We start from the raw sequence: 14,948 nt of genomic DNA on the forward strand, positions 1-14,948 counted from the left end.
GACATTCTTACACCTGCACCCTGTCCCTCACACTTACTTGTCCTGCATCTGACATTATTACACCTGCACCCTGTCCCTCACACTTACCTGTCCTGTATCTGACATTCTTACACCTGCACCCTGTCCCTCACACTTACCTGTCCTGTATCTGACATTCTTACACCTGCACCCTGTCCCTCACACTTACCTGTCCTGCATCTGACATTCTTACACCTGCACCATATCCCTCACACTTACCTGTCCTGTACCTGACATTCTTACACCTGCACCCTGTCCCTCACACTTACCTGTCCTGTATCTGACATTCTTACACCTGCACCCTGTCCCTCACACTTACTTGTCCTGCATCTGACATTCTTACACCTGCACCCTGTCCCTCACACTTACCTGTCCTGCATCTGACATTCTTACACCTGCACCCTGTCCCTCACACTTACTTGTCCTGTATCTGACATTCTTACACCTGCACCCTGTCCCTCACACTTACCTGTCCTGTATCTGACATTCTTACACCTGCACCCTGTCCCTCACACTTATCTGTCCTGTATCTGACATTCGTACACCTGCACCCTGTCCCTCACACTTACTTGTCCTGTATCTGACATTCTTACACCTGCACCCTGTCCCTCACACTTATCTGTCCTGTATCTGACATTCTTACACCTGCACCCTGTCCCTCACACTTACTTGTCCTGCATCTGACATTCTTACACCTGCACCCTGTCCCTCACACTTACCTGTCCTGTATCTGACATTCTTACACCTGCACCCTGTCCCTCACACTTACCTGTCCTGTATCTGACATTCGTACACCTGCACCCTGTCCTTCACACTTACTTGTCCTGCATCTGACATTCTTACACCTGCACCCTGTCCCTCACACTTACTTGTCCTGTATCTGACATTCTTACACCTGCACCCTGTCCCTCACACTTACTTGTCCTGTATCTGACATTCTTACACCTGCACCCTGTCCCTCACACTTACCTGTCCTGTATCTGACATTCATACACCTGCACCCTGTCCCTCACACTTACCTGTCCTGCATCTGGCATTCTTACACCTGCACCCTGTCCCTCACACTTACTTGTCCTGTATCTGACATTCATACACCTGCACCCTGTCCCTCACACTTACCTGTCCTGCATCTGACATTCTTACACCTGCACCCTGTCCCTCACACTTACTTGTCCTGTATCTGACATTCATACACCTGCACCCTGTCCCTCACACTTACCTGTCCTGCATCTGACATTCTTACACCTGCACCCTGTCCCTCACACTTACCTGTCCTGTATCTGACATTCATACACCTGCACCCTGTCCCTCACTTACCTGTCCTGCATCTGACATTCTTACACCTGCACCCTGTCCCTCACACTTACTTGTCCTGTATCTGACATTCATACACCTGCACCCTGTCCCTCACACTTACCTGTCCTGCATCTGACATTCTTACACCTGCACCCTGTCCCTCACACTTATCTGTCCTGTATCTGACATTCTTACACCTGCACCCTGTCCCTCACACTTACCTGTCCTGTATCTGACATTCGTACACCTGCACCCTGTCCTTCACACTTACTTGTCCTGCATCTGACATTCTTACACCTGCACCCTGTCCCTCACACTTACTTGTCCTGTATCTGACATTCTTACACCTGCACCCTGTCCCTCACACTTACTTGTCCTGTATCTGACATTCTTACACCTGCACCCTGTCCCTCACACTTACCTGTCCTGTATCTGACATTCATACACCTGCACCCTGTCCCTCACACTTACCTGTCCTGCATCTGACATTCTTACACCTGCACCCTGTCCCTCACACTTACTTGTCCTGTATCTGACATTCATACACCTGCACCCTGTCCCTCACACTTACCTGTCCTGCATCTGACATTCTTACACCTGCACCCTGTCCCTCACACTTACCTGTCCTGTATCTGACATTCATACACCTGCACCCTGTCCCTCACTTACCTGTCCTGCATCTGACATTCTTACACCTGCACCCTGTCCCTCACACTTAATTGTCCTGCATCTGACATTATTACACCTGCACCCTGTCCCTCACACTTACCTGTCCTGTATCTGACATTCTTACACCTGCACCCTGTCCCTCACACTTACCTGTCCTGCATCTGACATTCTTACACCTGCACCCTGTCCCTCACACTTACCTGTCCTGCATCTGACATTCTTACACCTGCACCATATCCCTCACACTTACCTGTCCTGTACCTGACATTCTTACACCTGCACCCTGTCCCTCACACTTACCTGTCCTGTATCTGACATTCTTACACCTGCACCCTGTCCCTCACACTTACTTGTCCTGCATCTGACATTCTTACACCTGCACCCTGTCCCTCACACTTACCTGTCCTGCATCTGACATTCTTACACCTGCACCCTGTCCCTCACACTTACTTGTCCTGTATCTGACATTCTTACACCTGCACCCTGTCCCTCACACTTACTTGTCCTGTATCTGACATTCTTACACCTGCACCCTGTCCCTCACACTTACTTGTCCTGTATCTGACATTCTTACACCTGCACCCTGTCCCTCACACTTACCTGTCCTGTATCTGACATTCATACACCTGCACCCTGTCCCTCACTTACCTGTCCTGCATCTGACATTCTTACACCTGCACCCTGTCCCTCACACTTACTTGTCCTGTATCTGACATTCATACACCTGCACCCTGTCCCTCACACTTACCTGTCCTGCATCTGACATTCTTACACCTGCACCCTGTCCCTCACACTTATCTGTCCTGTATCTGACATTCTTACACCTGCACCCTGTCCCTCACACTTATCTGTCCTGTATCTGACATTCTTACACCTGCACCCTGTCCCTCACACTTACTTGTCCTGCATCTGACATTCTTACACCTGCACCCTGTCCCTTACACTTACTTGTCCTGTATCTGACATTCATACACCTGCACCCTGTCCCTCACACTTATCTGTCCTGTATCTGACATTCTTACACCTGCACCCTGTCCCTCACACTTATCTGTCCTGTATCTGACATTCTTACACCTGCACCCTGTCCCTCACACTTACTTGTCCTGTATCTGACATTCATACACCTGCACCCTGTCCCTCACACTTATCTGTCCTGTATCTGACATTCTTACACCTGCACCCTGTCCCTCACACTTATCTGTCCTGTATCTGACATTCTTACACCTGCACCCTGTCCCTCACACTTACTTGTCCTGTATCTGACATTCATACACCTGCACCCTGTCCCTCACACTTACCTGTCCTGCATCTGACATTCTTACACCTGCACCCTGTCCCTCACACTTACCTGTCCTGTATCTGACATTCATACACCTGCACCCTGTCCCTCACACTTACCTGTCCTGCATCTGACATTCTTACACCTGCACCCTGTCCCTCACACTTACTTGTCCTGTATCTGACATTCATACACCTGCACCCTGTCCCTCACACTTACCTGTCCTGCATCTGACATTCTTACACCTGCACCCTGTCCCTCACACTTACCTGTCCTGTATCTGACATTCTTACACCTGCACCCTGTCCCTCACACTTACTTGTCCTGCATCTGACATTCTTACACCTGCACCCTGTCCCTTACACTTACCTGTCCTGTATCTGACATTCGTACACCTGCACCCTGTCCTTCACACTTACCTGTCCTGTATCTGACATTCGTACACCTGCACCCTGTCCTTCACACTTACTTGTCCTGCATCTGACATTCGTACACCTGCACCCTGTCCCTCACACTTACTTGTCCTGCATCTGACATTCTTACACCTGCACCCTGTCCCTCACACTTACTTGTCCTGCATCTGACATTCTTACACCTGCACCCTGTCCCTCACACTTACTTGTCCTGCATCTGACATTCTTACACCTGCACCCTGTCCCTCACACTTACTTGTCCTGTATCTGACATTCTTACACCTGCACCCTGTCCCTCACACTTACTTGTCCTGTATCTGACATTCTTACACCTGCACCCTGTCCCTCACACTTACCTGTCCTGCATCTGACATTCTTACACCTGCACCCTGTCCCTCACACTTACTTGTCCTGTATCTGACATTCATACACCTGCACCCTGTCCCTCACACTTAGCTGTCCTGCATCTGACATTCTTACACCTGCACCCTTATTGTAACATTATTTCTCTAGCATCCATAAGGGATATTGTGGACAGATTAGTACGATGGGGTATAGACAGGTCCAAGGGAGCCACTGCACTTAAAATTTCTTCAACTGGGTGTGCTGGCTTCTCCCCTCTATGCCCCCTCCCAGAGGCAGTTTAGAAAAAAGTGCCCTCAGGAGAGGATGCACATCTCTGCAGCTCCAGAGTTTATCTTCAATTTCATTTGAACTTTTACTTATTTCGGTATGATGTTTGGGCAACAGCATACCTGCTAGGGGGCTCCCCTGTTCATTGTGCGGCAGAAGCGTGGGTGAGGTGTACGGGTCCCTCCTGGGGGGGTCCCGTGGGTGCCCCTGCGTGGAACTGGCTGGAGGTATGTTTTACCAAGCATTTATGTGAGGCTATTAGTAGCTCCGGCGCCATAGCGGGGGGCAGAGCTTCATCAGAGCGGGCTCAGCGGCATTTTGTCTCCTTCTTCTGCATAAGCAGCAGCAGCAGCCTCATACAGCTCCTCCAAATGGTCACAGAATCACTGGTACCGGGTGTAGAAGGGGAGAGCCGCTATTAGTGCACAGTTTACATTCCTCTGGGGAATTTTCTGTGCAGCAGTATAACTGTTATATATTACTACATAAAACCCTGACAGTCTCGCTGGGGCTGTACAGCGTTGGGTGCGCTGGTGTCCTCTCTTCTGTGTCTCCTCTCACATGCAATAGGGCAGGCTTGTATTGTATTCAGTCTGTGTTGTAGTTAGTAGGGTATTGAACCTCATGTTGGTCATAAGGATGTGTTAAAGCTCCCCCTGGAGGACACTACTAATCAGCAGTCATTTTTCCTCCTACAAGACAAACTGACAGTCACTTTTCCTGATTCCAAGGAATTGGATGATTTATTTAAATTAGCCTGGAAAAATCCATATAAAAATATCAGGTGTCCAAAAGGTTTTTAAATGCTATCCCATTTGCCCCTGAAGGCAGGAAATTATGGGAAGAATCTCCAGCAGTAGACGTCTCAGTCTCTCGCCTTTCTAAAAAGGAGGTGCTCCCTGCTCTGGGCTCTTTTATGGTAAAGGACTCAGGGGATAGGAAAATTGAGACCACTCTGAAATCTATCTACAGTGCTGCAGGTGTAGCTCAAAGACCGGTCATTGCTGGTTGCTGGATGACACATGCCATTCATATATGGGCTACTCAAATTCAAGATGGTCTTTCGGGTGATATGACCTTGGTTACTACTGTAACTTTCCTAAAACACATTTAGAACCACTGCTATGGCTGTGTCTGCACGCAGAGCCATATGGTGGCATCAGTGGATGGCAGACGCTGACTCCAAATGTAATGTGGAATCTCTTCCCTTCACAGGTGAATGTGTCTTCGGAGCTGAATTGGACGCATGGATCTCCAAAGCTACTGCTGGGAAATCGACGTTTCTTCCTTCAGGGGCTCCGCCTGCTAGGCGTACCTACCCGGGACTGTCTACTCAGTCCTTTTGGGCCTGCAGATTTCGATCTAGGGCCCGGGGTGCCTCCAATGCAGCTAGAGGCTCCAGAGGTAAGCCTAAGAAACCAGCCGTTGCTGGCTCTCAGGAACAGAGCACCAGTTCAGCTTCCACAAAGACTTCGGCATGACGGTGCCCACCCACCCCGTGGGGATCTCGTGGTGGGAGCTCGGTTACGTCACTACAGCCACGTCTGGGACGGTTCCTGCTAAGATGCCTGGGTAAGAGACCTTATCTCAGGGTTACAAGCTGGAGTTCGTCGGTGCTCATCCTCAACGTTTATCAAATCAGGCTTGCCAGTTTTGGAAGATATGCGTGTTACGCTACTACTGGCCATCGACAAGTTTGTCCAGTCCCAGGTCATTGTTCCAGTACCCCTGCTACAGCAAGACAAGGTTACTACTCCAGTCTGTTCGTAGTACCAAAACCAGATGGGTCTGTGAGACCTGTTTTGAATCTGAAGTCCTTGAATCCTTACCTGAAGGTTTTCAAATTCAAGATGGAATCTTTGAGAGCGGTGATCGCGGGCCTGAAACAACAGGAATTCCTCGTGTCCCTGGATATCAAGGACGCCTACCTACATATCCCAATTTGGCCTCCTCATCAGGCCTATCTGCGGGTTGCCCTACTGAATGATCACTACCAGTTTCAGGCTTGCCCTTCGGCCTGTCTACAGCTCCGAGAGTGTTCACAAAGGTTATGGTGGAAATTATGTTCCAGCTCAGACTCCAGGGGGTCCACATTGTCCCTTACCTGGACGTTCTCCTGATAAAAGCAAGTTCCAGGGAGCTTCTGCTCCATATAGATCGCACTATCCAACTTCTGTCTCACCACGGGTGGATTCTCAATCTACAGAAGTCTCAACTGGAACCGTCTCAAAGGCTACTGTTTCTGGGTATGATACTGGATACTGTAGCTCAGAAAGTGTTCCTCCCAGAGGACAAGGTGAGAACACTTCAAGAGATGGTTCGCATGGTTCTCCGACCTGCTCGAGTTTCCATTCATCTTTGCATAAAATTGTTGGGAAAAATGGTAGCCTCGTATGAGGCGATACAGTTCGGAAGGTATATGCCAGACCCTTCAAATTGGACATCCTGAACAAGTGGTCCGGTTGACATCTTCAGATGCATCGGATGATTCAACTGCCACCCCAGGCCATGATTTCACTCCTGTGGTGGTTACAGTCTTCCAACTTGCTGGAAGATCGATGTTTCGGGATTCAGGATTGGATCCTCCTCACAACGGATGCGAGCATGAGAGGATGGGGAGCTGTCACCCAGGGGGCGCAGTTCCAGGGCAGGTGGTCTGCCCAAGATTCCCTACTTCCGATCAACTTTCTGGAACTTCGGGCTATCTACAATGCTCTGATTCAGGCCTCCCCTCTACTCAGGGATCAGGCGATCCAGGTTCAGTCGGACAACGCCACGGCAGTGGCATACATCAATCAACTGGGAGGGACAAAAAGCAGGGCCTGCATGCGAGCAAGGTCAAAAATACTCCTCTGGGCGGAAAGAAATGCAAGAGCACTGTCTGCAATTTTCATTCCAGGAGTGGACAACTGGGAAGCGGACTTCCTAAGTCGCCACAACCTCCACCCGGGGGAGTGGGGATTACATCCTCAGGTGTTTCAACAGATTGTCGACAGGTGGGGATACCCGCAGTTCGACATGATGGCATCTCGCCTCAACAAGAAGCTTCACTGCAATTGCTCGCGAACCAGAGATCCTCAGGCGAGTGCAATGGATGCGCTGATGTCGCCTTGGCCTTACAGGCTGGTCTACCTATTCCCTTTGATTCCGTTGATCCCAAGGGTGCTCCGGCGGATCAGACATCACAGAGTACAAGCAATCCTGATTGCGCCGGATTGGCTCTTAAGGGCGTGGTACGCAACTCTTCTGGACATGTCCATAGAAGACCCTTGGCCTCTGCCGCTAAGAAAGGATCTACTTCAGCAAGGGCCGTTCGTCTACCCAGACTTATGGTGGCTTCGTTTGACGGCATGGAAGTTGAGCGGAACATCCTAGCTCACAAAGGGCTTTCCAAAAAAGTAATTACCACTATGGTGCAAGCCAGAAAACCTGTGACGTCAAAACACTATCATATCTGGAGGAGATGTGTCTCTTGGCGTGAGGAACGCATGTATCCGCCTGAAGAGTTTCACTTGGGACGTTTCATGCAGGCTGGTGTGGATAAGGGCTTATGTCTGGGTTCCATTAAGGTCCAGATTTCAGCTCTCTCAATTTTCTTTCAGAAGCAATTGGCTGTGTTGCCAAAAGTTCAGACCTTCTTACAAGGGGTACTCCACATACAACCTCCCTTTGTGCCGCCTACGGCACCCTGGGCTTTGGATGTAGTGTTGAAATTTCTACAGTCCTCCTGGTTTGAGCCTCTGATGACGGTAGAAGACAAGTAACTCACATGGAGGACAGTGAAGTTATTGGCCCTGGCTTCTGCTAGACGCATCTCAGAATTGGGGGCGTTATCGTGTAAAAGTCCCTACTTGGTCTTTTACGAGGACAGAGGGGAGCTCCGGACTAGACAGCAGTTCCTGCCGAAGGTTGTCTCTGCATTCCACCTGAATCAACCTATTGTGGTTCCGTCCATTTCTGACGTTTCGGCTCCTCCGGAGTCTTTGGATGTTGTGTGTGCTTTGAAGATCTATGTCCGGCACACTGCTCGGGTCGGGAAGATGGATTCCTTATTTGTGCTTTATGATGCGCAGAAAAAGGGTTGTCCTGCTTCAAAGCAGACCATTGCTCACTGGATTAGGCTTACTATCCAACAGACCTATGTGTTGGCAGCCTTACCTGTTCCTCAGTCTCTGAAGGCCCATTCTACAAGGTCAGTGGGATCTTCCTGGGCGGCTGCCCGTGTAGTATCGGCCTTGCAACTATGCCGAGCGGCTACCTGGCCGGGGAAGAACACTTTTGTGAAACTCTACAAATGTGATACCCAGTTTGGGCAGGCGGTGCTGCTGCAGTCTCCGCACGTTCCCGCCCTTTCTGGAAGCTTTGGGACATTCCCATCATACTAATCTGTCCCCAATATCCCTTATGGATACTCGAGAAAATAGGATTTTAAATACCTACCGGTAAATCCTTTTCTCGTAGTCCATAAGGAAAATTGGGCACCCGCCTTAGTGCATTGACTTTTCTGCAGGTTATCTCTTCTATGGTTACCTGTTCAGCTGTTGCTGTCTTGTTACCAGCCGTTACTGGTTGTTTTATGTTGGTGGTGTGCTGGTGTGTAAATCTCACCACTCATGGTTGTTATGTTCCTTCTCTCAAGTATGTCCTTTCTCCTTCGGGCACTGTTTTACCTATAACTGCCTTTGGGAGGGGGCATAGAGGGGAGGAGCCAGCACACCCAGTTGAAGAAATATAAAGTGCACTGGCTCCTTTGGTCTATACCCCATCGTACTAATCTGTCCCCAATATCCTTTATGGACTACGAGAAAAGGATTTACCAGTAGGTATTTAAAATCCTACTTTCACATTCTTCCCAGCCATAGATCTCACAGTTTGACCCTTTACTGGGTCTGAAATGTTTACCTATGTTTCTCACCTTTGACTTTCAGCAGGAGATCCATTTTGTTGATAAATATTATGTGTTTTTAGACTCCAGTGGATGAGTCAGATTCCCAGTCTGTACCAAATATTGAACACCTTCTGCCAAATATCGGGCGAACAATAGCACCCGGAGACACCTCAGGTAAGTTCTAAAGTCATTATGGTGATGGACAAATCAGAAAGTAGTGGTCTTGTGGAGGAGGTCATTTATGAAGCTGTGTTCTTGCAGTACAGTTTACATTTGCTCAAATGTACTTAGATTTCTATAGGAGCTTATAGGTTTTCAGGCTAAAATGGCTGCATTTGCTGGAGAGCAGAAGTTTCCAGAAGCAGAGGTGAAAAGTAAGTCATAATGGAGATAAAGTCTTGGTCCACTATCCATTAAGGGACCACAGGGGTGGAATTTCCACTCTTAATATTCTTGATTACCCTAGCCACTAAAGCCAAGGAGGTTGGGAAGAGTCCAAAATTTTAGATATTTGGGGTGGTGTACAAATGCTGCTTTCTGAGTCTGGTACCCTATGGTCTTTTTGTGATGGAAGCCAACTCACGCTGACTGCCTCTGTAGCTGGTGAAGAAGTTGATGTGGGGAATTAGAGAAAGCACTCTGTACATTGTGGACTCGTATTTTCTTTAATTGCAGATGGCCAGTGTGCCGACAAATTAACCTCTCTGCTGGGTGACATTAAAACTATATGCTTCCAGCAGGGATGCGGTCAAGATGCCGCCGGCCGGAATCCCGGCGGTCGAAATACCGACGCCGGAATCCCGACATATTCTCCCTCCGTGGGTGTCCACGACACCCATAGAGGGAAAATATAATAGTGTGCCGAGCGAAGCGAGCCCGCAAGGGGCTGCGTTCCGCTCGCCACCCCTGTCGGGATTGTGTGGTCGGGATTTCGACCGCCGGGATTCCGGCCGGCGGCATTTAGTACTGATCCCTTCCAGCAGAGTAGAGCATTTCTAGGAACACTGTGCAATAGAACACCAAGCCTCGTACACATAAATGTGATGCATGTTATAAACATTCCTCACTTCCCATAACTCTCATGAGGTGTTTATGCTATAGATGAGGCTCAACCAAGGAACATTTCAAGAGGAAAACAAACTATTCAATTAAATGGGGTGGTACTAAGGGGTTAGAGGTTGTAATTTTAGTGTGATATTTACAGTGTATAGCCTAAAGATTATTCTGCTTCTCCTGTGAAGGAGAGAGAGTGTAGAGTCGTGGACCTTTATCCTGCACTTGGCTGATCATTGTGGTGTACCCAAGGTTTTTCTTTGTGCATAAGGTTCACTTCATAAATGTTTTGTTAAGTTTCCTTCCGGTGTCTGCTACCCTTACACATGTGACACTGTAGGTAATGGTAGAAAGACACATCTTAAGAGTCTACACGTGGTATAGCCAAAACCCTGACCCACCCTGGCATGTTGTGACCTCAAATAATTCCCAGCCTTTCTTCCTTTCCTCCTTCTCCTTGAATCTGCTATTCCTTCTCCTCCTATCTCTTCTCTCAGCGGATCTTCTGCAGCAGTGAACGGGTATGGTTTGGTTTCTACCGCTTCTCCTTCTAATCACTAGGGTGGTTGTAAGAGAGATGGAAGCTGTACTACATACGGCTAGGTGGAAATGGGAACAGATAACCGTTAATGGATAGAGGAGGATAAAGTTGAATCTGGTGAGAGATTTATCTAGGAGAGTCTACATCGGGGATGTGACTGTTCTGAGATAAATAATATGACCGAAATTAGTGTATTGCCATTTATCACAAGAAGAGGGGGAAACATTAGTGGAAGTGATTCACAGGAATAGATGTCTTAAAATAGATGATTGAACTTTCTTCATCTCTCTTATTTCCACCCATTGCCCAGGGGTTTAACACATCTTACGGCTGTTACTGTGTGGCGTTGTGTCACGCTGATGTCCTGTGTTGGTTCTCACACACTTACAGAGTGGCCCCAGCAAGATGTCTGCAGGCTCCTCCACAATATAGATATATTGTATGTTCGCAGTGTCTTTGATTGTGCTCTAAACTCTTCACATCTATTCTTTTCAAAGCCCCCATCATTACTCACCCAGCCTTATTCGCCAATCCTCAGTCTTACTTCTGAACATACTGCCCCTCTAAAAAAAAACAGTACATGTAACTAGTTCAGGGTCACTCGTACCATTCTCACTACCTTCCATGGTTTGTCTTCATACCTCTTGCACCTTCGTTTTCTTCTCTGTCCTCTACTCCATAAATGGATATAATAAGAATTTACTTACCGATAATTCTATTTCTCGTAGTCCGTAGTGGATGCTGGGGACTCCGTCAGGACCATGGGGTTTAGCGGCTCCGCAGGAGACAGGGCACAATAATAAAAGCTTTAGGATCAGGTGGTGTGCACTGGCTCCTCCCCCTATGACCCTCCTCCAAGCCTCAGTTAGGATACTGTGCCCGGACGAGCGTGCATAATAAGGAAGGATATTGAATCCCGGGTAAGACTCATACCAGCCACACCAATCACACCGTACAACCTGTGATCTGAACCCTGTTAACAGTATGATAACAACGAAGGAGCCTCTGAAAAGATGGCTCACAACAAGAATAACCCGATTTTTGTAACAATAACTATGTACAAGTATTGCAGACAATCCGCACTTGGGATGGGCGCCCAGCATCCACTACGGACTACGAGAAATAGAATTATCGGTAAGTAAATTCTTATTTTCTCTAACGTCCTAAGTGGATGCTGGGGACTCCGTCAGGACCATGGGGATTATACCAAAGCTCCCAAACGGGCGGGAGAGTGCGGATGACTCTGCAGCACCGAATGAGAGAACTCCAGGTCCTCCTCAGTCAGGGTGTGCCCATGACCAAGTAGCAGCTCGGCAAAGTTGTAAAGCCGAGACCCCTCGGGCAGCCGCCCAAGATGAGCCCACTTCCTTGTGGAATGGGCTTTTACTGATTTTGGCTGTGGCAAGCCTGCCACAGAATGTGCAAGCTGAATTGTACTACAAATCCAGCGAGCAATCGTCTGCTTAGAAGCAGGAACACCCATCTTGTTGGGTGCATACAGGCTAAACAGCGAGTCAGATTTTCTGACACCAGTCGTCCTGGAAACATATATTTTCAGGGCCCTGACAACGTCAAGTAACTTGGAGTCCTCCAAGTCCCTAGTAGCCGCAGGTACCACAATAGGTTGGTTCATGTGAAAAACAGAAAACACCTTAAGGAGAAATTGAGGACGAGTCCTCAATTCTGCCCTGTCAGAATGAAAAATTAACTAAGGGCTTTTATATGATAAAGCCGCCCATTCTGACACACGCCTGGCTGAAGCCAGGGCTAATAGAATCTTCACCTTCCATGTGAAATATTTTAATTCCACAGTGGTGAGTGGATCAAACCAATGTGACTTTAGGAAACTCAAAACAACATTGAGATCCCAAGGTGCCACTGGGGGCACAAAAGGAGGCTGTATATGCAGTACCCCTTTTACAAACGTCTGAACTTCAGGCACTGAAGCCAGTTCTTTCTGGAAGAAATTTGACAGGGTCGAAATTTGAACCTTAATGGACCCTAATTTTAGGCCCATAGACAGTCCTGTTTTCAGGAAATGTAGGAAACGACCCAGTTGGAATTCCTCTGTAGGGACCTTCTTGGCCTCACACCACGCAACATGTTTTTGCCAAATGCGGTGAAAATGTTTTGCGGTTACATCCTTCCTGGCTTCGACCAGGGTAGGGATGACTTCATCTGGAATGCCCTTTCAGGATCCGGCGTTCAACTGCCATGCCGTCAAACGCAGCCGCGGTAAGTCTTGGAACAGACAAGGCCCCTGCTGGAGCAGGTCCTTTCTTAAAGGTAGAGGCCACGGTTCTTCCGTGAGCATCTCTTGAAGTTCCGGGTACCAAGTCCTTCTTGACCCATCCGGAACCACGAGTATCGTTCTTACTCATCTCCTTCCTATGATTCTCAGTACTTTTGGTATGAGATGCATAGGAGGGAACACATACCCTGACTGGTACACCCACAGTGTTACCAGAGCGTCCACCGCTATTGCCTGAGGGTCCCTTGACCTGGCGCAATATTTGTCTAGTTTTTTGTTCAGGCGGGACGCCATCATGTCCACCTTTGGTTTTTCCCAACGGTTTACAATCATGTGGAAGACTTCCCGCTGAAGTCCCCACTCTCCCGGGTGGAGGTTATGCCTGCTGAGGAAGTTTGCTTCCCAGTTTTCCACTCCCGGAATTAACACTGCTGAGAGTGTTATCACATGATTTTTCGCCCAGCGAAGAATCCTTGCAGTTTCTGCCATTTCCCTCCTGCTTCATGTGCCGCCCTGTCTGTTTACGTGGGCGACTGCCGTGATGTTGTCCCACTGGATCAATACCGGCTGACCTTGAAGCAGAGGTCTTGCTAAGCTTAGAGCCTTGTAAATTGCCCTTAGCTCCAGTATGTTTATGTGGAGAGAAGTCTCCAGACTTGATCACACTCCCTGGAAATTTTTTCCTTGTGTGACTGCTCCCCAGCCACTCAGGCTGGCATCCGTGGTCACCAGGACCCAGTCCTGAATGTTGAATCTGCGGCCCTTTCATAGATGAGCACTCTGCAGCCACCGCAGAAGAAAACACCCTTGTCCTTGGAGACAGGGTTATCCGCTGATGCATCTGAAGATGCGATCCGGACCATTTTCCCAGCAGATTCCACTGAAAGGTTCTTGCGTGAAATCTACCGAATGGGATCGCTTTGTAAGAAACCACCATTTTTCACAGGACCCTTGTGCAATGATGCACTGATACTTTTCCTGGTTTTAGGAGGTTCCTGACTAGCTCGGATAACTCCCTGGTCTTCTTCTCCGGGAGAAAACATCCTTTTCTGGACTGTGTCCAGAATCATTCCTAGGAACATTAGACGTGTCGTCGGAAAAAGCTGCGATTTTGGAATATTTAGAATCCACTCGTGCTGTCGTAGAACTACTTGAGATAGTGCTACTCCGACCGCCAACTGTTCTCTGGACCTTGCCCTTATCAGGAAAGCGTCCATATTTCTTTTAGGAAGAATCATCATTTCGGCCATTACCATGGTAAAGACCCGGGGTGCCGTGGACAATCCAAACGGCAGCGTCTGAACTGATAGTGACAGTTCTGTACCACGAACCTGAGATACCCTTGGTGAGAAGGGCAAAATTTGGACATGTAGGTAAGCGTCCCTGATATCCAGTGACACCATATCGTCCTGGTTCGCTATCACTGCTCTGAGTGACTCCATCTTGATTTGAACCCTTGTATGTAATTGTTCAAATCTTTTAGATCTCACCGAGCCGTTTGGCTTCAGTACCACAATATAGTGTGGAATAATACCCCTTCCCTTGTTGTAGGAGGGGTACTTTGATTATCACCTGCTGGGAATACAGCCTGTGAATTTTTTTCCAATACTGCCTCCCTGTCGGAGGGAGACGTTGGTAAAGCAGACTTCAGGAACTTGTGAGGGGAAGACGTCTCGAATTTCCAATGTACACCTGGGATACTACGTGTAGGATCCAGGAGTCCACTTGCGAGTGAGCCCACTGCGTGCTGAAACTCTTGAGATGACCCCCCACCGCACCTGAGTCCGCTTGTATGGCCCCAGCGTCATGCTGCGGACTTGGCAGAAGCTGTGGAGGACTTCTGTTCCTGGGAATGGGCTGCCTGCTGCAGTCTTCTTCCCTTTCCTCTAACCCTGGGCAGATATGAC

At 48.5% G+C, this 14,948-nt stretch overlaps 2 protein-coding genes across 4 annotated transcripts in view; one reads left to right on the plus strand and one right to left on the minus strand.

The window, feature by feature from the left end:
- Positions 1–14,948, plus strand: part of ARHGAP23 (Rho GTPase activating protein 23) — a 197,467-nt gene that overhangs the window by 171,626 nt on the left and 10,893 nt on the right. For 2 of the 3 annotated variants that reach the window (XM_063959689.1, XM_063959690.1), the window contains exon 22: positions 9,277–9,370. In XM_063959689.1, the coding sequence (XP_063815759.1) occupies positions 9,277–9,370 (94 nt within the window). Of the gene's footprint in view, positions 1–9,276; positions 9,371–10,746; positions 10,771–14,948 lie in introns of all 3 variants that reach the window. The other variant, XM_063959691.1, reaches the window with a different exon arrangement.
- Positions 1–14,948, minus strand: part of SRCIN1 (SRC kinase signaling inhibitor 1) — a 900,548-nt gene that overhangs the window by 51,722 nt on the left and 833,878 nt on the right. The gene's annotated exons all lie outside the window — the stretch shown is intronic.

Source organism: Pseudophryne corroboree, chromosome 3 (genome assembly GCF_028390025.1).
Source record: "Pseudophryne corroboree isolate aPseCor3 chromosome 3, aPseCor3.hap2, whole genome shotgun sequence".
Taxonomy (NCBI): Eukaryota; Metazoa; Chordata; class Amphibia; order Anura; family Myobatrachidae; genus Pseudophryne; species Pseudophryne corroboree.